This window comes from Alternaria hordeiaustralica, assembly GCF_023758085.1.
Source record: "Alternaria hordeiaustralica strain BMP 2776 chromosome Unknown scaffold_14, whole genome shotgun sequence".
In the NCBI taxonomy this organism is placed as follows: Eukaryota; Fungi; Ascomycota; class Dothideomycetes; order Pleosporales; family Pleosporaceae; genus Alternaria; species Alternaria hordeiaustralica.
The window spans coordinates 640,562-663,340 of NW_026056786.1; the positions used below are offsets into that span (position 1 = coordinate 640,562).

At 53.2% G+C, this 22,779-nt stretch overlaps 10 protein-coding genes and 1 non-coding gene across 11 annotated transcripts; 6 read left to right on the forward strand and 5 right to left on the reverse strand.

Moving 5' to 3' along the window:
- Positions 1-25: 25 nt before the first annotated feature.
- Positions 26-637, forward strand: J4E84_007026 (uncharacterized protein; the record flags this gene model as incomplete). Its single annotated transcript, XM_049389613.1, is given in 2 exon segments — positions 26-33; positions 49-637. The coding sequence occupies 2 exon segments, from the start codon at positions 26-28 to the stop codon at positions 635-637; spliced, it is 597 nt and encodes a 198-aa protein (XP_049242806.1).
- Positions 638-2,240: 1,603 nt separating this feature from the next.
- On the forward strand, positions 2,241-4,342 carry J4E84_007027 (uncharacterized protein; the record flags this gene model as incomplete). The annotated part of the gene is made up of 3 exons (XM_049389614.1): positions 2,241-2,353; positions 2,405-3,022; positions 3,127-4,342. 3 exons carry the CDS (start codon positions 2,241-2,243, stop codon positions 4,340-4,342), a joined length of 1,947 nt encoding a protein of 648 aa, XP_049242807.1.
- Positions 4,343-5,379: 1,037 nt separating this feature from the next.
- On the reverse strand, positions 5,380-7,116 carry J4E84_007028 (uncharacterized protein; the record flags this gene model as incomplete). Its single annotated transcript, XM_049389615.1, has 2 exons — positions 5,380-6,642; positions 6,700-7,116. 2 exons carry the CDS (start codon positions 7,114-7,116, stop codon positions 5,380-5,382), a joined length of 1,680 nt encoding a protein of 559 aa, XP_049242808.1.
- Positions 7,117-9,543: 2,427 nt separating this feature from the next.
- On the forward strand, positions 9,544-10,915 carry J4E84_007029 (uncharacterized protein; the record flags this gene model as incomplete). The annotated part of the gene is made up of 3 exons (XM_049389616.1): positions 9,544-9,666; positions 9,716-10,526; positions 10,578-10,915. The coding sequence occupies 3 exons, from the start codon at positions 9,544-9,546 to the stop codon at positions 10,913-10,915; spliced, it is 1,272 nt and encodes a 423-aa protein (XP_049242809.1).
- A 206-nt stretch (positions 10,916-11,121) lies between these two features.
- Positions 11,122-11,198, reverse strand: J4E84_007030. Its single transcript has one exon. It is a non-coding gene; the product is annotated as a tRNA-Ser (tRNA).
- Positions 11,199-11,706: 508 nt separating this feature from the next.
- On the reverse strand, positions 11,707-13,511 carry J4E84_007031 (uncharacterized protein; the record flags this gene model as incomplete). The annotated part of the gene is made up of 4 exons (XM_049389617.1): positions 11,707-12,419; positions 12,473-12,881; positions 12,939-13,455; positions 13,504-13,511. The coding sequence occupies 4 exons, from the start codon at positions 13,509-13,511 to the stop codon at positions 11,707-11,709; spliced, it is 1,647 nt and encodes a 548-aa protein (XP_049242810.1).
- A 584-nt stretch (positions 13,512-14,095) lies between these two features.
- Positions 14,096-15,025, reverse strand: J4E84_007032 (uncharacterized protein; the record flags this gene model as incomplete). The annotated part of the gene is made up of 3 exons (XM_049389618.1): positions 14,096-14,691; positions 14,989-14,995; positions 15,017-15,025. The coding sequence occupies 3 exons, from the start codon at positions 15,023-15,025 to the stop codon at positions 14,096-14,098; spliced, it is 612 nt and encodes a 203-aa protein (XP_049242811.1).
- Positions 15,026-17,235: 2,210 nt separating this feature from the next.
- Positions 17,236-17,941, forward strand: J4E84_007033 (uncharacterized protein; the record flags this gene model as incomplete). The annotated part of the gene is made up of 2 exons (XM_049389619.1): positions 17,236-17,369; positions 17,416-17,941. The coding sequence occupies 2 exons, from the start codon at positions 17,236-17,238 to the stop codon at positions 17,939-17,941; spliced, it is 660 nt and encodes a 219-aa protein (XP_049242812.1).
- A 621-nt stretch (positions 17,942-18,562) lies between these two features.
- On the forward strand, positions 18,563-19,262 carry J4E84_007034 (uncharacterized protein; the record flags this gene model as incomplete). The annotated part of the gene is made up of 2 exons (XM_049389620.1): positions 18,563-18,897; positions 18,953-19,262. The coding sequence occupies 2 exons, from the start codon at positions 18,563-18,565 to the stop codon at positions 19,260-19,262; spliced, it is 645 nt and encodes a 214-aa protein (XP_049242813.1).
- A 595-nt stretch (positions 19,263-19,857) lies between these two features.
- Positions 19,858-20,670, forward strand: J4E84_007035 (uncharacterized protein; the record flags this gene model as incomplete). Its single annotated transcript, XM_049389621.1, has 3 exons — positions 19,858-20,025; positions 20,076-20,408; positions 20,455-20,670. The coding sequence occupies 3 exons, from the start codon at positions 19,858-19,860 to the stop codon at positions 20,668-20,670; spliced, it is 717 nt and encodes a 238-aa protein (XP_049242814.1).
- Positions 20,671-21,115: 445 nt separating this feature from the next.
- J4E84_007036 (uncharacterized protein) lies at positions 21,116-21,900 on the reverse strand (the record flags this gene model as incomplete). Its single annotated transcript, XM_049389622.1, is given in 2 exon segments — positions 21,116-21,879; positions 21,897-21,900. The coding sequence occupies 2 exon segments, from the start codon at positions 21,898-21,900 to the stop codon at positions 21,116-21,118; spliced, it is 768 nt and encodes a 255-aa protein (XP_049242815.1).
- Between the last annotated feature and the right edge of the window lie 879 nt (positions 21,901-22,779).

The window sequence follows — 22,779 nt, forward strand, 5'->3', positions numbered from 1 at the left end:
CCTATAGACACGCGCATACCTCACAATGACCTGGTGGCCCTTCTCAAGCTCAGGCGCAGAGACCTCTGCAAAGCAACAACCACAAACCATATCGACTACAGCATCACCAGTGCAAAAGCCCAGCGATGCGCCTACATCAACAATAGATACACATCCACACCAACAACCCGACTCCGCACCCCACGACCCCGACTTCTACGCCGCCCACCCACACCTCGCACCTCCATCCTTCTCCACAAACACGCCTTCTTCCTCGCCCTCAAATCCTCAAGCCCCCTCCAATAATGCCGAAACTCCCGAAGAATACGACCCCACCCTCCCTCGCTCAATGTCGTGCCGCGCCGCCTTCGACAGCGCCTTCTACTGCTCCTCACTAGGCGGCCACTTCAACGATCTATACCGCTACGGCCAGCTGCGCAGCTGTTCCGATCACTGGAACGACTTCTGGTTCTGCATGCGCACCAAGAACAATTATAGCGGACAGGACGTTAAGGAGAGGATGATTCAGGATCGGTATCGCGAGAAGGAGGAGAAGCTCAAGAGTGGGCCGAATAGTGAGAACATTTGGAGGAAGAGGGGGCCTGGAGAGGAGGTTAAGAACGCGTTCAGTAGGGCGGCAGAGGATTTGGAGCAGTAGGAAGACGGAAGACGGAGAATAGAAGACAGATGTATGATATGTGAGGCTGTATGACTTCGGACTGTATAACACGTGGTTTATGAGAGTAGGTATTGGCGATGACATTGAGCGTATACCCACAGATTGTCGGTGGTCAGGCACGTCGTATATGGCAGGCGTGTAGTTTGACTCCGTGATCAATCTGCGCGGTTTCATTGAATACCTCCTGGGCCCCAGATCCCGTAGCAGATGATATGGAGCAACACTATGTATTCTGCAAGGAAATCACTTTTCCCAGCTTGTAAGGCACAGCGAGCGAATGATTAGTAGTGCTGTTGTTACTACCAACGCGCCCAACGGGGTCTTTCAACCAAAGAAAATGGAGCACTCCAACGCATCAGTAATATTCCCCAGCATCCGCAAACTCTAGCACGTTAAGTTTGTACCATGGGCTGAGAAGCGTCACTATTGCGCAGTCTGCGCGTCAATAGACACGATATTGCTGAGATCAGAATGCCGTAGACAGCATGGATGAAGTAGCAGTACCAGGATCGAGTAACCAGGAAGATGCTTGACTTCAATGAATCACTAATCAACCACCCGCTGCAGTGATCTGTAGTGTTTCTTAGAACGAACCCCACAATGCAAGACATGGTGTATACATTCATGGTATGTTTTGAGTGTCCGGAGCCACGACCTGCTCCATATCTTCAAAGCGCATCTCATTCAAGGGAAAATCTAGACACTCTGGAAGCTACGTTGACCTCAGGTCATCTAAGTTGCACACTCTCATCTTGACGTAGGCTGCAGACCCGGTCAGCGACTCCTTGTATGAGAGATTGCGTGTCCCAAGCAACCTGGCAACACGTGAAAGCCGCGAGTCCATCGAAGCTCTTTGTCTGGGCCGCGAACAAAGCATATGCGTGGCAAGGTACAAGCCAGAACAACAAGCCTGTCGGTACGTGTTGTGTGCGATCAAACAGGACGCTGGCCGTATTGATAGGCAAACCCCGCCGCGGTGACTTCACTCGATCGCGGCGGTTGAAAAAATCCTGGACATCTGGAAGCTACTTGAAGCTACCCGTCGTTGCTATGGGCGGAATGACATATGGGCCCGCTCATGGCGGGGCAGCTCGCTTATGTCACCCGTTTGAGGCTTTGGTGGGGTGAGGCCTCCGTCATAGCAAGGCGGCGGCCAGCGCCCTTTGCGGCGGCGACAGAAGATGCACGAAGATTCACAGTCCGCGAGCAGAAGGCGTTGGGCGCAATACCGCGGCCGTGCAATCAGCCGCGAGTGGAGCTAGGATGACAAGAATTAGGCATTTGCCCCCGGAAAGCGTGCCAGGCAGCTGTTTCTAGTGGGTCGCAGAGCTTGCGCGAGCTTGCGGGAAGGTTCTGGTTGGTTGCTTGGCGCGTCGAAGGCGCTGGAATTCTGTAGAAACACCACGCTGCCAGGCGATACAAAAACTTCGTCTGCCCGCGCCTTGGGACTGTTTCTCTTTCCACTACACAACACAAACCACACTACACCGCGAAAGCCTCACCTTTATAAGTCACCGACTTGTGAGCATACCACTACTTTTTCTTCCCTTTTGATACCCCACTACACACACATATCGACATCATGGCACCCGCGATTGGTATCGATCTTGGTACTACCTACTCTTGCGTAGGTATCTTCCGAGATGACCGCATTGAGATTATCGCCAACGACCAGGGTAACCGGACAACACCTTCGTAAGTCAACACTTCCTGTCTACAGTCACGACCACTACTAACATGTCCAAGGTTCGTTGCCTTCACCGACACCGAGCGTCTCATTGGTGACTCCGCAAAGAACCAAGTCGCCATGAACCCTATCAACACCGTCTTCGACGCCAAGCGCCTCATCGGCCGCAAGTTCGCCGACGCTGAGGTCCAGGCCGACATGAAGCACTTCCCTTTCAAGGTCATCGACAAGGGCGGCAAGCCAGTCATCCAGGTCGAGTTCAAGGGCGAGGAGAAGACTTTCACACCCGAGGAGATCTCATCCATGGTCCTGGTCAAGATGAGGGAAACCGCTGAGTCCTACCTCGGTGGCACCGTCAACAACGCTGTCGTCACTGTTCCCGCATACTTCAACGACTCGCAACGTCAGGCCACCAAGGATGCTGGTCTCATTGCCGGCCTCAACGTCCTCCGTATCATCAACGAGCCCACCGCCGCTGCCATCGCCTACGGTCTTGACAAGAAGACCGAGGGTGAGCGCAACGTCCTCATCTTCGACTTGGGTGGTGGTACCTTCGATGTCTCCCTCTTGACCATTGAGGAGGGTATCTTCGAGGTCAAGTCCACTGCCGGAGACACCCACTTGGGTGGTGAGGACTTCGACAACCGTCTGGTCAACCACTTCACCAACGAGTTCAAGTAAGTACAAAATCCACCCTGGCGCCTACATCGTCTTCGTCAACAACACATTGTTCACGGAGACTGCTTTGTATCCATGAACATATGCTAACCATGTAACCTAGGCGTAAACACAAGAAGGACTTGACCTCCAACGCTCGTGCTCTCCGCCGTCTCCGAACTGCCTGCGAGCGGGCCAAGCGCACCCTGTCCTCGTCCGCGCAGACCTCCATCGAAATCGACTCCCTGTACGAGGGTATCGACTTCTACACCAGCATCACCCGTGCCCGTTTCGAAGAGCTCTGCCAGGACCTCTTCCGCTCCACCATGGAGCCCGTCGAGCGTGTCCTCCGCGATGCTAAGATCGACAAGTCCTCCGTCCACGAGATCGTCTTGGTCGGTGGATCCACCCGTATCCCCAAGGTCCAGAAGATGGTCTCCGACTTCTTCAACGGCAAGGAGCCCAACAAGTCCATCAACCCCGACGAGGCTGTCGCCTACGGTGCTGCCGTCCAGGCCGCTATCCTGTCTGGTGACACATCCTCCAAGTCTACCTCCGAGATCCTGCTTCTCGACGTCGCGCCGCTCTCCATCGGTATCGAGACTGCTGGTGGTGTCATGACTGCTCTCATCAAGCGCAACACCACTATCCCCACCAAGAAGTCCGAGGTCTTCTCCACATTCTCCGACAACCAGCCCGGTGTGCTTATCCAGGTCTACGAGGGTGAGCGTGCTCGCACCAAGGACAACAACCTTCTCGGAAAGTTCGAGCTTACCGGTATCCCACCTGCGCCCCGTGGTGTTCCTCAGATCGAGGTCACCTTCGATGTTGACGCCAACGGTATCATCAACGTCTCTGCCCTCGAGAAGGGTACCGGAAAGACCAACAAGATTGTCATCACCAACGACAAGGGCCGTCTGTCCAAGGAGGAGATCGAGCGCATGTTGGCCGAGGCCGAGAAGTACAAGGCTGAGGACGAGGCGGAGGCTGCCCGTATCTCTGCTAAGAACGCTCTCGAGTCCTACGCCTACTCGCTCCGCAACACTCTCAGCGACTCCAAGGTCGACGAGAAGCTCGATGCCGGCGACAAGCAGAAGCTCACCGCCGAGATCGACAAGACCGTCCAGTGGCTCGACGACAACCAGACCGCCACCAAGGACGAGTACGAGTCCCAGCAGAAGGAGCTTGAGGGTGTCGCCAACCCCATCATGATGAAGTTCTACGGAGCCGGTGGTGAGGGTGGCATGCCCGGCGGTATGCCCGGTGGCGGTATGCCCGGCGGCGGTGCCCCTGGTGGCGCTGGCGGCGACGACGGCCCCACTGTCGAGGAGGTCGACTAAGCGGATCGCTTCTTCTTGATGCAGTCTGTTCGTCTTCTTTCTCCTTGTGCATCTTCAAGCATAGACTTCTTCTTTCTTTAAGGTGGTAGTTCACGGCGTTTCAACGGCCAACATTGAGCCCATTTCACGGATTTTTTACTGAATGCATCGGATGAATAACGATCAATGATTCGGAGGAAAAGTTGGGTGGTATAGCATGTACTCTAATAGTGGGATTTCCATGTCCTGTGTAGAGAGAATTGAGAGAATACTTCAAATACTTTGTCTGCCTCTGCTTTGTGATGTTGAGGTGTTGATCTGAGATGCCGATGATGATCTGACTATTGGTTGTTAGTGGTGGTGTACCTTCTCAAGGGCTCGTCTTCTTAAGTGCTCACCTTCTTTCTTGAGAAGAAGAAGACGCCTACTTACCGAAGATCGTGAAAATATATACGACCTAGAAGTCTACATTCGCGTCAACAGCTTGCTAACTTTCGATTTCATCTTGATGTAGCCTGCACGGTGTTTGGGGGTTTCTCCGAACACGGTACCTTCAACACGTACTTGCGCGAAGCTCCAGCGTACCTACGTGTGTTCCACTGACTCTCAATACGGCGCGCACTCCAGCTCATCTCAGCATCTCTTCCAGCACAGCTCACTCATCACGGGAAAGAACGATGGATACACAGACAGACTAGAGCGAAGAGGGCAAATCATGATATACTTTATACAAGCACTACGAACAGATAACTCCACCCAAGTCTATACTTGCAGACATAAAAAGAGAGATCAAACAAGACATATAGATAATAAGTACACATGTACCGCCGTGATGCACAGCGAGCCCAAACGCCAGTCGTGGGTATATAGTGCGAGACCGTAACGCGAAACCTGATACACCGTGGGATCCTACTCGAGGGAAAGACTGAACACGCCCGCTACTAGCACAGAAAGCGAGCAGTGAACAACTAGTGTTCCAGAGAGGCCGGACGCCTACATCAACGTAGTATGTCTCCATCCACTCCCTCTCACTGTAGTGAAAGCCGCAAGGAACACGTTCAGTTCCCCCCTCCACCTCCGCGTCCCCTACCACGTCCTCTTCCACTCCCACTCGCAGTCCGTGACATCGCAACACCACCGCCATGACCGCCAACAGCCAACGAGTCCCTCTCTCCATAACGACCCAGAGGAGTGTTGTTACCAGCGTCCGACCACCCCGCCATACTACTCTGCGCACTCATCGGCACACCGCCTAAGCTAGCGCCAACCTCAAGATGCGGCGCTGTACTCCGAAGCGCACTCGTCATCTCATGAACAGGTTCCGAGAAATTAGGTGGCTGGACCTGGTAGTCGCGCGCTTTAACGGGGTTGCAAGCTGCTTGTAGTAGTTTCTCGTTGATATCGTCGTCGGGTGGTGCGTCTCTAAGCATCAGCTTCAAGTCTTGTTCGATATCGTGTGCGCCGAGGGGAGGTGGCGGCGGTGCTGAAGCGTTGATCTTCTGGAAGATCTTAGCATCTAGAACAAAGGGCGGGTTATAGATGAACGGAGGTATTTGGCCGCTCACTATAGCCGCCGTGGGGTTCAGAGCTGAGCGTGTGGCGCCGCGGGTCGCGTGTGGGTTCGATGAGTGTTGGCGCATCATGTCGGTTGCGCCTGGGACGTCGTCGGAGTCTTGGTCTTGGTCCATGGCGTCGCCGTTCTCGGATGCGTGCTCGCCGTTTGCGCCGTTGGTGTTGCCGTTTGTTGTGGCTTCCTGCGGTGCGGCCTCTGTGTTCTTCATCTTGGCGAAGAAGTGCGACGCCGCCATGGTGGCTTGGTTCATGGCCATGTTGAGCTCCTTCTCGCTGAAGAGGCGCTCGAGGGAGTATGCGGACGATTCGAATTGGGCGTTGACGGTGCGCGCTTTGGCTTCGCGGAAGGGTGAGCCGATGCCCATTTCGGTGGGGCGACCAGATGGGCCTGGCGAATCGTTGTCCTGGTCCTCATACAGCTTGCGCTTTCTCTTGTGTTCAGTAGCAGCAGCCAGCTCCTCCGCGTCGCCAAACTTGTGTCCTGTCCTCCTGGTCTTTCGTGGCGCTTGCGGTCCGCCAGGGCTTGCGGGGTGCCCTATGCTGAACTGATTGGGATGGAGGAGCATCGCGTTGCTGTCAGACAGATCCAGTTGCTCCTTCTCTCGCTTCAGCCTGTTTGTCCGTTGTTGTATGCTTGCGACCAGTCGTTCGCGGATGGTGGCGGCGAGCAGCTTGTGTTCTTCTTCGGCGATTTGGACTTTGTAGTAGTGTGAGTTTTCGATCTCGTTCTTGGTGTTCTCATGCTTGTTCTGCGTAATTGGCGGTTAGCGTCTCGTACCAATACAGCGGGAAGCCGTGGGACTCACCCAGAGCATGGTCAGGTTGTAGTCGCGCTCTTCCATCGCATCGTTGACAGCGTCGACAAAGCGCGAATAATGTTTTCCACATTGCGCAATGTAGTCGGTACCCGCGCTTGGTGCGGTAGGCACGTTGTTCCCCATGATCTGCGAGACGAGCTCGGCGGCTTCTTCATTGCTATCCTCGAGCGGCTGGTTCGCATACGGGTCGGCTTTCATAATCAGGTTGATGTCGGCTTGGAGCGCGGCGAGCTGGGCCCTGTAATGACTGTCCCGGTTGTCGGAGAAGGTAGCCATCATCTCTGCCAGCTTCTCGGCGAGCATGTTGCGCCGTTTGTCGCGTTTCGAAGGCTGTGGTTGAGGGGATGTCGCAGAGTGACCCAGCGGAAAGTTGTCCGCTGGCGACGGACTGCCATTTCGAACCATGGCGATAAGTGATGCCCTCGAGGGTCTAGGAGGCGTTGATCGTCTAAAGCAGGGTAGTCGCAGCGCTGCGCGTATGCTGGGGTCGGTTTGCTGCGTTGGAAAGAAGTTGGAGTCAGCTCGCTGTATGACACTAGGACTATGACAAATAAATCACAGCTGCGCGTTTGACGAAGCAGTGCAACAGAGGTGTGGACGGCGGGATGTGGTTTGCAAGAGCGAAGGGTCGGCAATCGAGCATCACACACCTGCCAGGGTCTAGCGTTCAGGAACCGCGCTAGGACCAATTCGGATGAACCGAAACCAAACCTACCAAAAAGGCCTGTCTCTACGCCTCAGGAGCTTGACGTCACGCATACAGACAACATTAATTGTGAGACTATGATCATTTTTCGTAGACAGTTGGAACGATTCAACACGTAAGAGCGCCATTCGATACGACCGGAACGGGCCCACTTGAATTATATCCTATAATGATCAAATCCTAAAGGAGTGACGTCTTCTCTAATACCCTACCTTCATACACGCTGTGTTTTTTCCATTACCCTACTCCACTTCGTTGTACATCTTCGCCTCGTTCGTTGTACCCTCCGCAGCCATGATCGATCGCCTACCGACACCACCATGCCCAGCCATCGTCCGCATTCTAAGCTCTGAAGCGTCTTGCAAAGTCGTCGCACAGCTCAAGCGTCAGGGTTGCCTCGCCGTGATAGTGTTCAGTGCCCTCGGGCCTGTGATTGCCGACCCAAACAATCTCCGTAACAGGCAGACCGTCGGTGTTGTGGATGCGAAGCTTCTCGTCTTTGAAGGCTAGAGCGTTCGGGTCGTCGTGAGGCGTGTTGCTCATGCTGTACCACAGATCTTCTCCATTCAAAGAGTACTGCAGGTTCAAGATTGGCTTCTCCAAAAAGGCGTCCTGCTTAACGACCTGGATGCTGACGCCAACGTTGTCGACAGCAGGTTTCTGTGCCTCGGTGGATGTGTCGCCGGGCTGAATCTCCTTCAGCGGAGTTGCATCCTTCTGAACGGTTGAGACCCAAACAGAGTAGTGGCACTTGTTGTTGATGACGATGTCGGCCGCGAAAGCGGTGTTCGCTATCAGGGCGAGAGACCCGATGAGAGTTGGGATATGCATCCTGGCGATGTAGATCTCGAGATCAGGCTGGAAGCGAATAGAAGATTTGGTGATGGTGGCTTGATTGTGAGGAAGCTTGAATGAGTTGCTTGAGCTTGCCTCTATACATACCGTCCCTCTGACCCTTTCTTATACATAGCGAGGACGTCTTAAAAAGCCAATTGTACTTCCTTCCGGATTTGTGTACGGTATCGCAGCCAAAACTAGAAGGCGCTGCTATCTGTACGATGCTGCGACCCAAACTAAGGTGGCTGTGTCTGATCGCGGATGTGACGGCAGGCCATCTCCTATGGATATCTGGATGATCTCATAAATCATGTGAGGAGTAACGTGCCCGTTATAGCAGAATGACTTCTTGAGACTGCAAGGTAGGGTTGAGCCCCGCTTGTCCGGCGTGGCACAGCAGCTAATATGGCGAGGCAATCGTTGTATTACGATGTTGACGCAGGTACAATCGTGCAGATACCCGTACAGGCGGTGAAGAGATTTTGACGACGAATAGAACAAGAGACGGACAGTAGGAAGATGACAGAACAATTTCGAAGCAATCGTCTCCGGTATGAACGCGTGACCGCCGGGAGCTAACCGGTGAGCGAAAGAGAATTGCGCGTCAATAAATGTTGTGGTATCGAAATATCACAACGCGTAAGACGGGTGTCCCTACGACAATCCTGTCAACTGTCATCATGCGGGTGACTGTGCTCGATCAACAATTCCCTGTACAAACACATGATGCTAGCTTTTCGAAAGAGTAGGTGGGTCTTGGAGTACAGCTGAGCTCTAGCAAGCCAATTCATAAGGTACACCATACTGCGTGGCCGTCGTGGTCACGCGTGGCTATGGTGAAGAGCAGGTTCGTGACATGTTCGCGTTTGTGACATATTGGCTGGGGTGAAGCATGTTTGCGTTGTACGAAGTAAATCTTTTTCAAGATGTGACCGATGTAGTCGGCTGCGTCGACGCTGGACTTGCAAAAATTCTACGGTAACGTGACATAACGTAGATTGAAGCTTGGAGGTCTGTCGGTTCACCACTTGGTATGGGGAAGGAGGAGAGTTCGAGAGGGCGACTAAGCCGGGCGGTGCCGTGTGCTGCCGAACCTCGGCATAGACGTCAGAGCGCGTATCCTCCACATCCCGCCGCCCGCATCTTAGCCACGGAACTGTTGCCGCCATGTGACAACCACGCTTCTGCTCGTTAGAGTCCTTTTCTCCGCATTCTGACCGTTAAACTTCGAAATTTGGAAATACTGTTTTCCAGCCATGTCGTCTTCTGCCCTACGCACATCCATGAGAATGGCTTCGCGGCCTCAACAACGGCTGGCCAGCATCCAAAGACAGTTCAGCAGCTCTGCGCCGCAGAGGAAAGAAATTCGCGATGCATACATCATAAGTGCCAGCCGAACACCAACTGCAGTGGTTAGTAGACCATCATCCCAAGCCATGGCAGCTGCTAAACAACTCATAGTTCAATGGCAACTTCACCACCGTATCCGCGACCCAACTCGGCGCCACAGCCATCAAGTCCGCCCTCGAAAAGTCGAAAGTTCCGATATCCTCGATCGATGCCGTCTACATGGGCAACGTCCTCTCCGGAGGCGTCGGACAAGCACCAGCGCGTCAAGCTGCCATCTTCGCCGGCCTACCCACCAACATCGAAGCCACGACCATCAACAAAGTATGCGCATCCGGTCTGAAGGCAGTCAACATCGCTGCCTCGACTATCGAGCTCGGACAAGCGGAAGCGCAAGTGGCTGGTGGCATGGAGAACATGACGCGAGTACCATACTACTTGAACAGGGCGAGCCAACAACCAGCATTCGGCCACCAGAAGCTGCAAGACGGCCTAATCGCCGACGGACTATGGGATGTCTACAACCAGATCCACATGGGCAACTGTGCGGAGAACACAGCCAAGAAGTACGAAGTCTCAAGGCAGGACCAGGACGACTACGCGATCGAGACCTACAAGCGCGCACAGCAGGCATACAAGGACGGACTCTTCAAGGAAGAGATTGTGCCCGTCACTGTCAAGTCGAAGAAGGGCGAGACCATCATCTCCGAGGACGAGCAGTACAACAAGCTGAAGCTGGACAAGGTCTCCACACTAAAGCCAGCCTTCGAGAAGGGACCAGACGGCTCAGTCACGGCAGCCAACAGCTCACCTCTCAGTGACGGCGCATCAGCTCTGATACTAGGAAGCAAGGAAATCGCCCAGAAATACGGCAAGGACAGCCGCGTACTAGCAAAGGTCGTCACCTACGCCGATGCCGCTGTTGGTACGTACCCCCATCCTCCTCCCACCACCCACCCTTACTAACATCACTTAGACCCCATCGACTTCCCCGTCGCCCCCGCCTCCTGCGTCGAGAAACTCCTCAAGCAATCCGGCCTCTCAAAGAACGACATCGCCATCTGGGAGTTCAACGAGGCCTTTGCCGCCGTCATCAAGGCCAACGCCAAGATCCTCGGTCTCGGCACCGACAATGTAAACCCAAGGGGTGGTGCTATTGCGCTGGGACACGCGCTGGGTAGCTCTGGAAGCAGGATATTGGTTACGCTGCTACATCAGCTGCAGGTTGGACAATATGGCGCTGCTGTTATCTGTAACGGAGGTGGCGCGGCGTCGGGTATTATTGTTCAGAGAGTCAGCGCGGATCAACTTTAGAGACGTACAAGAATTATGGTATGTAGATCAAATCATAAAAAGGACGACCATAGATGCTACCTAGGCCAAAGAGAAGCCTCTTCCACAAGAGCAGTGTTATGATCCAAGTCCCCCATGCATCTCCTAGCCAAAAATTCTCCTTTGAACACACCTCAACCCCAAGACTTTCCCACCTCCATGTCGCACAACCCAGCAAAAAAGAAACTCGACGTTGGCCAGACTCGAACTGACGCTCCCTAAGGAATTAGATTTCAAGTCTAACGCGATAACCACTCTAGAAATCCAGAATTAGTAAGCAGTATGTGATGGGGATAGGAATGGAGCTTACCCGCCACAACGCCAGGATGATGTTTGGTGATTGATGATGTCATTTTCAATTTCATAGTAAATAAAACAGAAAAATCAAGAGGGCGAAGAAGGATGATTGGGAAGTAAGATTTAGTCGTATGGGATTATGAATTGTAGGGTGGAGTATGCGGTGTATTGGCAGCTACGTGTATGTGGTGTGATGGGTAGGTGCGTTGTGGAACGCCGGACAATGACGATAGATTATGTAAGGAGACAAAAGTGGTAATGAGAATAGCGGAAAGGGATGTTGGGGGTATAACAAGGGATATGCGATGTAATTATGATCATTAGATCTTTATCTCTGCGTCAACCTTGGCTGCAAAAAGCTAAGATGTTTTACCCCGAGTGTACGCCTGCATTCCCGAGCCCGAAGAAAACAGAGAATTCTTTCACCATGTGGAAGGAACATGATCATCAAATGACAGCCTGAGAGCCCATCAACCTCATACCTGGTTAAGACCCAGATCCATATCCGTATCCAAATCCATAGCAAAATCCATATCATCCCAGGGCATCGCATCAGTACCCTCAACACCCGCCATACCAACACCAGTAGTCGTAACAGGAATAGTAGAGTCAAAGTCCGCGCTGCTCGTTGGGTTCTGGAAATCCTCTGGCAGTTGATCCCACGATGGGAATTGGAAGTCGTCGACAGTAGGCCCACCCGCAGTCAAACCGTCAATCATGGGCTGTTCGCTAGCACTGGATGTGAACGGCGCCAGATGCGCAGTCGAATCATCGAGCCAGTACCTCCTCTTCGGTAACCCAGCAGTCTTAATCGAGAAGCCGATCTCGCCTTGCTCGCCGCGACAAGTACCGGCTCCTGTGCACGCGAGTTCTGAGATGGGCTCACAGAAACCTAGTAAGTTGTCTGCGCTCGAAGTCGTCGTGATAGGCGCATACGATGCTGGTGAGGTAGGCGATCCGGTTAGTCCTGGTACGCTGTAGGGTGTTTGGCGACCCGAGGAAAGTTGTCGCGCATGGCCTTGGACGGCGCCTACAGAGCCGGATAGCGCGAATTCGTAAGATAGGGCGCGCAAAGGATCGTTCTGCGACATTGAGGTGCAGGCGAAGTTGCTCACGTCGAAGCTTGGATCTAATGCGGAGCCGTAGTTGATGCCGAGATCTTCGAATATTTCGTGTTCTCCATTGATGTCTATTTGAATGTCAGACACAGTTGTGAGGCATACAGGAATAGACTTCACATACTCTTTATTGGGGTTTGGCAGTTGATGCCATGTGCTTTCTTGAACAAGTTCAGCCATTCGGGGTTATCCGCAGATGTTTGGTTCCATGGATCATCGTCATCATAGAGGATACGACGGGACTCTGCTTGTAATACTTCGTCGGTCAAGTTTGCGGAACCGTGCTTTGCGATGTGCTCTCGTGCGAAACGGCCCAGTTGTAGCGTGAGGATCTCCCAGCAGGTTGCGTTCGGGTTGTCAACGGGGGCCTTGGAAGGAGAATAGTCTTTGGGTGTCGTCAGGACGATGGGTCCAATAGTGGAGGGATCACTGCCAGGCTGGTATGCTGCAGACAGGTTGTTCGTGTAGTCGATATCATCAACGTTCGGTAAAAGGTATTCAAGGTCCTTATTATCAACGGACAGGTTAAGCTGCTGTTGACAAGTCAGCCTATTGTGCGCAGTCCACATGATCGCCACAATGGTACGTACCTTGAGGCTCGCAGTGTTGGATGCTGAGAACGGGAATGGCGATTTGCTTTCGTTGGCGATGAGATAAGGTGGCATCGCGTTCGTGACATGGATAGCGACATGAGGGTCTAAGCCCCTGCATCCCTTCCAGTTCTTCATGTGTGCACCGTTGCGGAACTCTTTCGCCAAATGGTCGAGGCGGTCTTGCCACTTGTCAAAGTTCATCCCGCAAAATCCGCAACGAGATTTGATGTATTGCGCTTCAGACTTCCATGTGTCCATACTGGAGATCATCTTGCAACCGTGCATGAGTCGCAAGTGTTGTCGAAGATGGTCTTTCCGGTAGAATGTTCGGGATTCCGGGCCCTTCTCGTAACAGGCGGAGTGGTTGTGCGTGGCTAGATGGTCTTCGCTGGGATCTAGCTCATCGCAGTAGACGCATCTGGGCTTTCCGGTAGCTTTGTCGGCGACAATCTCACCAAGAGGTGCACATAACCACTTCTCCAGTGATAAGTGAAGACTTTTCTCGTGCCGTGACCTGTGAAGTGTCAGTTTGTTGTCATTTGCCATATTTGCCATATTTAACATCCGCATGGTATCCTAGTTGTAATGACCAAACATAAAAAAGGCCACTCGACGAGAACGTGGGATAGCGGAAGGACGACGATGCGACCAATCAGGCCTTGACTTGATGTTGAAGGAATTTGTCGGCTTCAGAGTGGCCATTGCCTCGCGAGAATGCAGGAACAAACTCACCAATCATATTTGGACTTGAATGTGTCAGTGCAGAACGTGCACTGGAAGATCCGTTGCCCTTCGTCAGGACCAGCCTTGGGCGCTCGGGTGGGAATGCGACGACGCCTTCGCCTTTCCTTGGACTTCAAGCTGTTCAACGAGCCCAGGGAGTGACGCGAACCATGCGAGTAAGCTGAGTTGTGAGATCCAAAAGAGCCAGACGACACGTTGGTAGGGCGGGTCTCCAATGAGGAGATAGAGGGTGCTCTGAACACAGAGAAGCTTCCGGTGCTATCATTAGAGATATCCTTGCGATAGCTACTACTCGAGCTCTCCGTTTGAGGCAGGTCGAAAGTCTCAACAGCGTGCGCGATAGCGTTCATCGGCGCAGGTTCGTTCTCAGGAGGAGAGTGCTTCCATCGTTCGAACGGATCTGTCGAGAGTTAACCGAAACATTCCTGCTGCTGAAGCACCGGCATTTGAGCCATTGTGCTAGTGTCTGGGTCCCTGTCTCTATCCTCTGAACGCCTGTCACCCACACGAAAAGTGATGAACTTTCCGGTGGAGGACGAAGCCAGAGTTTTGTGCGATCTTGTGAAACCAGACTCGGAATACGTACTCATGCTTTCCCAGGTCTTGCCTGCTGGGATGTTGATAGCTTCTGTTGATGGTCGAAGACTTGGCGAAGCGCTTCGCTTGGGCCGAGCCTTCTGCCTTCGCCTTGTGTTCGCCATCCAGTTGGAGATTTGGCCGACCGATAGGCCAGTCTGCTGCTTCAGGGTCTCCTTTTCTTCGTCGGTCGGGTATGGGTGTTCGATATGCATGAGCATCCAGTCTTTGAGCACCTTCACAGCCGCTCGTGGAAAGCGAGCAGCTGCAGCACCCTTCTTGGGACCTTCGTCATCCTCCCTTCCATCTTCGATCGGACCTAGGTGACCTAGCGATCGCATCTGCTTCTTACCAGTGAGTCCACCGACATGTCGAATGTCGTTCTCTGCCACGACGTCTAAGGTGTCCAGCGCAGTCCTCTGGCGCATACCTGGCATCCGCTCAGGGTTGCTGAAGCTGCATGGTCGAAACAAAGCGTTGCATGGCGAACATCCGGGTCGCTTGGAGCCATCGGCGTTGAAGATAAAGCATTCGAGAGATTTCGATCGACAGTACTCGCAAGGCTGGACAGCCTTTTGATAAGTCGGAATCCAGCTACTAAAGTTCGTATTGAACTCTGCACTTGCAGGTTGGATACTGTCGGAGTTCTCCAGCTCTCCAGATTTATCATCCAGTAAAGAGCTAGTTGGTGTCAGAACCATACACGCAGAGTTTCGCAATTATGAACCACTATCCTTGCTATTCTGCAAGTATACAAGTATCATGACGGGGTATATGATTGGACGGGATACGCGGGGCACTCACTTCTGGGGTAGTGCCGTCTCAGACACGCCGTAAGAAGCTTCTTGTGACACGTTGGGCATGCCTGTTTCGCCGAAATCGACAAAGTCTGCCATATCGAAGGCGGCACTAGGCGTCGCCATGATGGTGGCGCGTGGTCCGGCTTGCAAGATCAATCAATCGTATTGGTTAATCGTATTGGTTGGTGCCAATGGCTCGTGAGGGGAAAGAAGGCAAATGCACGCCCTCCGTACGGATTTGACAATAAGGCGCAAGATGTCGTTGCGGAAGTATGGTTGCTAAGTATGACTGCTGGCTTGGACTCATCTTTAGGACCATGCCAAAGAAAGCACTGCACACTTTCTATAGACGCTAAACCGTATTCTGAAGGATGTCGAGTTGAAGGGCGCAGTCCGTGCGCGTGCAGGATACAGATTAGCCAGTCTTGAGCGGCCTAGTCATCCGATAGAGAACGCGTTCGTACCGCTGAGTCATTAGCATGACATCGCGGTGTTGGACACTCGATGCGGAGGCTGGAGGTAAACAATTGACCAGGACGTATGTACAAATTGATGGAAGTCGACGTCGTTTTAAAGTCTCCTACACAGTTTTGCGAGGATGTGAGACGTTGCGACAGTCCAACAATACAAAGACGCGAATATTACCGGGCTATTGAACCCCAGCAAAGCTGAAGCTGACATACCCCACATCGGTTCTGCGCGATGCACGAACATGGCGGAAGTCATCCTCTAGCTCTTGTGGCAGGTTTGCCATTGGTCGTCGAGGATCTAGAAGATAGCAGACCGTTTGGGCGCACTGCATGTTGGAATGGGGTGCCGCTCCAGGCTCGGAAGACTTTGCGGAGGATGCGAAATCGGCAACCGCAGCCGTCACGTATCGAAATATGCACGCCATGCAGCAAGCGGTCAACTGGCACCGTTCATCGGAGGTTTGCGAAGGTCGGCGAAAATTTGAACGTAGGGACCGAAGGATTGGCGGCTGTTCGGGAGGACTTGACCCGTCCAGTACGCGGAAGCTGTCGTCTTGAATAGGGCCCAGGCTGTAGAACGTGATAATAGTTGTGACCTGACGTCCAAGAAGCGCATGGAGTTTCTCGTTGTTCTCACGGATGAAAGAAGCTAGCTTTGGCAAGAGTGACGCGTGACGTCACGAAGCCTGCCGTGTTAGGGAGGCACCTACAGAATATAACAACAGAACATCTGTCAGGCTTAGTGGTCGGCAAACGCATCGAAGGGGCTCTTTTACTTTGAAGCTGTACATGACTTCTGGAGAAATCGTCTCACTCACTCACTCAAAGTACGGGTATTCCACGCACAGGTTTCTCCATGCCCTGGGTCACTCAGCCTACCTCGCGTGCCAGGAAGTCCAACCGATACGGAGCATCGACCGCCCATAGATCAGACACACATCGGAACGAGCTGAGAGTAGAACTGACGGTGAGTCGACATCGCTTAATGCTTAACAACTCAAGCAAATCGCGAATAGCGCATAGGTGACGCCCTAAAGCACCCAACCATCGGTCTCACGTTGCTTTTCAGGTACCACAACGATGCATATCACTCACATATCACGTCTCTGATAGCTTTGGATACGGAGCACACTTGCGCTGGTCCTGATCGGAGAGCATTGAGGGGTCGGACAAGGCTGGAAGCGAAGGCGGGGTAACCTGATGCGAAGATCGAGTACTGACATGTGCCACGCAGACACATCCATGGATTCACGATCAAGGCTGTCCTCCATCACCATAAGACGGTGAAGCATGTTAGTCGACATGTGCCTAGCTTCCGATGGACTCCTCGGACTCTGGACTGTTATATGTAGACAGTCTTGGCATAGCGCGAGGTTGGGTGTCGAGCGGACCTTAGCGATTCTGCCAACTCATAACGCATCCGCACGTCTGTCCAATACATCAATCCGCCCATAAGCTGCCCGAAGCTAGCCAGTCCCCGTCACTGGCATCCACATTGCTCGTCATGTAACATGTCACTTGTCACCGCCTGTGCCTGATTACCCAAGCGCGAGCATCCGCCTAGGGCTTGTTTTAAACCGACGATACTCCATACCGCAGCCTCACTCTGCCTCTGCAGCGAGCTCCGAGGCAGCTTCTTAACGTGTACGGCCCACTCTGGACCGACGATGATTAGCAGTGGCTCACCAATTTGCTACCCACGAAATGGATGCAGCTCCCAACTGTGCCATCTGCAATGCGCCGCCGTATCCTGAATGCTCCTGCGAATCGGAGCGGCTACAAATAGCCGTCAAGCAGGCTGAGGCGCGTGCTATGGAAGATCGCATGGCTGAGATACGGTATGATCCAGATCCGCTCCTTGAAGTACGTGCTGACCATGTGTAGAGACTGGGTAATCAACAATGCGCGCCAGCATATCCTCAACGCATTCGAAAGATTGACCTCGACACGCAAGCAAGCGCACTCATCATACCTAGCCTCCCTCCCGAACTACGAGGTCTACATGCGATACTCTGGCCACCCGCCGATACACCCCATGTACGTTGCGACGTTGCAGACACAGATCGCAGAGGCGCACGCGGAACTCAAGCGCGGTATCGACGCCGACTGGCGCGCATCGGTGCTGCGATATCCAGAAGTGCTGGACTACTTCTACAGCCTTGTCGAGCTCAGACTGCCGGACGATCGCTCTCGAGAAGTCGTTGAACCACCCTTCGCCGCGGCAGGCTACGCGGATGTAGGGTATGGAGTCAAACAGAAGAAGAAGAAGCGACGGGAGAGGGAGGGATCAGTGCCGCAGCAACACATGGCTCTCAGAGTGATGCGTGGAGTGCCACCTCCTGCTGTGCCGACTCCGCCAATCCACCACAACGGGTCGTATCCTCGGCCGCCCGATCCCTACGGATACTAAATCGCTGGACGTCTACTTTCTTTCCGTTTGTTTTTTATGCTCACTTCAGAACGTCCTGTCACGTTCACTGGAACGGATGGTGGTGGGTAGTACTGCTGTTGCAGGCATAAGAAGCTTTCGAAGCAATGAAAAAAATAAGGAGTGGCACAGACATACTGTCACATGTACTGGTGCTATTGAATTCGGTCGCGTTTCTGGTATTGCGACCGCTCTATATTCACAAGCGAAATCAAGCATAGCGAGGAGTGTTCTTTCATAGGAGTTTCATTCACAGCGGGTACTATCAGATCTTCAACATGTCCCTGAGCCTAAATCTACTCCTATAGTCTTTTCGAATACAATCAAAGTTCGATGATTCTTTAGTATGATGTTGGGCGATAGCGGATGGCACATCCATGGATGCCTCAGGCACCTTCCGCTACGTAAGTCCGTGCACCCATGGTTTGGAAAGTCGCGACTTGAGCTTGTAGAAATCCTTAGACACATCACCACCAACCTGACCACACAAATTCCGCACGGTACCACGCGACTTACTGAGTAACTTGACTGCCGCCTGATTCTGAACAATCGACCGACACATACACGCGATCGCAAACGGCGTATTTGACCGAGTCGCCCATCATGAGCGGAAAAGCAGGCGCATACGGAACGTCTGGCGGCGGTGACACAGACTTCAGGAAAACATGGGATCGCGACGAGATGGCGCAGCGGGCGAAGGACAGGGAGGCAAAAGATCGTGAAGAGGGCAAAGAGCGATATGAGGCCAAGCTGGCGGGCAAGACGTACAGGCGGAGAGCGTCCACTCCGGATGATCTGAAGCAGACCGAGGCTAGATCGGAGCGCATAGACTGGAGCAAGATGATCGGAAAGCAAACCCTCACATCAGCAGCAGCCGCTGTTGGCAAGAGGGGACGTGGTGCGGGCGCATACTGTCAAGCCTGCGACCTTACATTCAAGTACGTTTCTATTGTCGCAAACCTGAAATCTATGAACTATGCTAACAGCCATCAGGGACAACATCCAGTACGTCGAGCATCTGAATAGCAAGCAGCATTTGGTCGCAACAGGCCAGTCGGGCGAGGTCCACCGCGCGACAGTCCACGAAGTACGGGAACGCCTGCGATATCTCAAGCGCAAACGAGACGAGGACAAATTTATGGAGGTGACGGATCTGGATGCGAGGTTGGCCATGACCAAAGAGCAACTGGAGAAGGACGCAGAGGAGAAGAGGCGGCTGCGCAATGAGAAGCGCAGGGCGAAGAAGAAGACGGACGCGACCGCTATGGAGTGGAAGGTCGAGGGCGATGGCATCATCCGCTGAACACCATGGGCTCTCGATCATCATACTACACTTTGGCACGGAGACCGATCAATGCGCATATGGGAGTCTTCTATAAGCCTACGTCGGGCTGGTTTCTCGGAACGCTCAGACTGCATCGTCTTCGGAGCTTGTAAGAAACCGCCCTGCCCAGCCCTGGCGAACCGCATGCACCACTAGGCACAGTTGTCTTCCGCCGATCTTGCGGAGCTTTCATGTTAAGATTCGGTCATCATGCAACGTTGTCTTCCGCCGAGCTTTCGCTCATCAGGCATCCAACCTTTCATGACACGGAGGTCCGGGCCAAAAGGCTCGGAGGTTAGGCGCACGACATCGCGGACGGCATACCCCACATATCAGCATCACCCCCGTCCCAGCACACCGGGCGGATGCTGATTTCTAAGCCCAACACCGAGTTGCGATATTAACCATAGCAACATAAATAAACACCGTTTCTCTCAGAAGCGCTTCTTAGTTCTGCATCAGTCAAGCTTCACACTTGGCATCTCTTGTCGTATCTTCCGCGTTTTCTCCCCGCATTCTCAGCCGCATTGTCACCTAGCGCTGACATCATCTTCGACGTTCTGCATCAATCGCTATGGCTCAAGTCAATGGAAATGCGCCCAAGATCACGCTTTACACTAATCATCGCTGTCCTTGGGCGCATCGAGCTCATGTGGTGCTGAAGGAGTTGGGGCTTCCGTATGAGGAGGTTATCATTGATTTGGGTAAACCGAGGGAGCCGTGGTATCTTGAAATCAATCCTGTAAGTTTACGTCTGCTTCCATATAATTGAGTAGTACTAACACCCTCAAGCGCGGCCTCGTCCCCGCCATCAACTTCAATGGCGAAATCATCACAGAGTCCGGCGTCGTCGCAACGTTCCTGGCGGATGCGTACCCCTCACATGTTCTCCCCGCATCTGGCACCCCAGAAGCAGCTCTGACCCGAGCGAGAATCAGCTTCTTCGTCGATACCTGGTTTAGCAAGGCCGGAAGCTTCTTCTACAAGATCCTGATGTGTGACTCCAAGGAGGAGCAGGCAAAGATGAGCCAGGAGTTTGTGGATGTTGTTACCAAGGAGATCGAGCCGCTACTGAAGGACGCGAAGCCATTCTTTGGAGGTAGCCAGAAGGTCACGTTGGCTGAGGTAAGTACATTGTCAGACGATAACGAGCGACGCTAATACATAGCAGGCTCTGACGGCACCTTTCATTATCCGCACATACGCCATGGCTAAGCATGAACTGCTTCCGAAATCCATCATCTCTGGCCTCGATGCACTACCCAACTTCTCCAAGTGGGCCGCTGAGGTCAACAAGCAGGAGAGTGTGACGTACATCTGGGACGAAGAGGCGGTTATCGATGGGACAAGGAAGAGGATTGAGAGCCAGAAGGCAGCTTCCAAGTGAGCTTACACGATAGTACACCATAAGACACGGGATGACCATAGCAAGATTGTAATTACGCACAAAAGATGCAGCTATCTACCTATCTACACCTTTAAGTATGATGTTTGCCAGACCGCCTGATATTGCTCATGCAGGGATGCTTGCCTGATGCTATGAATTTTCTTTCTGGTGAAAAACAAATAGGGGGAAACAACGCCGAAGAGCGACACCGAAGCGCCAATAGCGCGCCTGAAAAGTCAAAAAGCCTAGCTGAATGCAAATCGCTTAACGAGTGCGCCTTGATATCTTTGAAACGAAGAAGCCAGGCTGGATGCAGGTTGCTTAACGAGTGTGCCGACGATGCGCGCTGGAAAAGCTACGAGACGTCATGGGCTGACGGAAAAGGAAAGCACCACCGGCGGTATTTTAGTCATCGATATCGCGAGGAAGGTGGGGAACACCGCTCCTAGAACCTCGAACCACAACGCGTCCGCTTCGTCGGTGGCATCGTCTTGTCTCCAGTGCAGAGCGACAACAACATCTCCGCCGCCCTGACATCATCGCGATTATGGTCGTCGTCGCCACCGGACACCTCTGAACCGTGCGCGCTGTCCACCGTGGTAGCTGTATCGGGACGAGTGACGCGGTCGTCATAAGAGACTTTCGAATGTGTCCGTTTCGCTCGAAAGCCTTCAACGTGGTACTCGTATGGAGCCGACGTTGGCGTGAGTAAACCCGGAGGCGCCTGAAAGCTGATTGGCGAGCCCAAGAGGGAAGAGCCGATTGTGCGTGGCGACCATGGAGACTGCGAGCGGTTGATGGGCGTGAACTGAGTGCGAGGAGACACTTCAGGCGAGCAGAGATACTTGCCATGCCGACTAGTGTCTGTCCCATACCCGCTCTCGATATCGGTCGGTCGCGCGCGCCGTTGCATGACCAGGTCCTCCTTGCGCAAGGGCGGCTCGCAGTGCATCTTCGGTGTCTCGATCAGCGACGATGCGTCGGGCTTGGGAACAGCATACGCAGGACCAAGCTTCGCGAAACGAACCGTCTCTTGCGCGCAGAACTGCACAATGGTCGGATCAATGAGGAACTTCGCAAAGCATGGGTCCTTCGGATGCAGACACTCGGAAGGAAAGTCGTTGCCGAATACCGGGGTGAGTGCCCATCGAATGTCGTAGCAGAATGTCGCTGCTATGGCTTTGGCTGCATGGTACGGCATCCAATAGCCTACAAGAAGTCAGTACCCATATCCGTATGACTGCTATCACAACAACTGACCTTGGCAGACCAGAGCTCCACCGGTGATACTGTAGCTGATGTCCTTCAGTCCAGGGTTCTCTCTCAGCGCCTTGGCCGGTATCGTCTGCACCAGTCAGTCTCCTCTTCATCTAGTGGGCTGGTCAGCAACCTACCTTTGAATACTTCAACGACTTGAAGAAAGGCGTCATGCGAACGAGGCCGACATTGTAGTCCCAGACAACAGTGTACTCTTTTTCGTCATCTGGTCTCTTATACGTGTACTGGAACACTAATCCCAAGTCAGCATCAAGCTAGCAGGAAGGTGTGCAGAACCTACTTTCAAAAGCTTCTCGTCCAGTCTTTTCGTGGAAGGCCTTCTTGTCGCTGTTGTACGGGATGTGCCTTACACCTTTCCTGGATATCTCACCCAAAGGATAGATTTGGAACCTGCGATGCTGGTGCAATAATTCATGGTCTTCCCCGGCCTCGTGTGGTGGGAAGTTGACGTTACCGACGGTTCTGTTACCTTCTGAAAAGATTGGAGCGTCCTTCGGAATCTTTTGTCGTCTTGGCTCTGAGACTGCAGCCACTGGATATGGAGCTGGCGTCGGCGAGTTCGAACTGCGGTGGTCGTCGCGGCCACCACAGATAGGGTTCAGCATTTGCGATATCTTCATCATCAGGATAGCTTGCGAACCTTCCGGTTGCTGAGACGAAGACTGTTGGTGCAGGTACTTTCCGAAAGGTACCGGTACTTGGCAGGAACGGTGGACTTGAAGACGCAAAGACCAGGTGGGAAAGCGAGACTAAGCTGCCGTGGAACGAAAGATCGACTTGGAGTGGAGAGGGTTTGGGTGGCAGCGACGGGTAGAAGAGGCTGACGTCTTT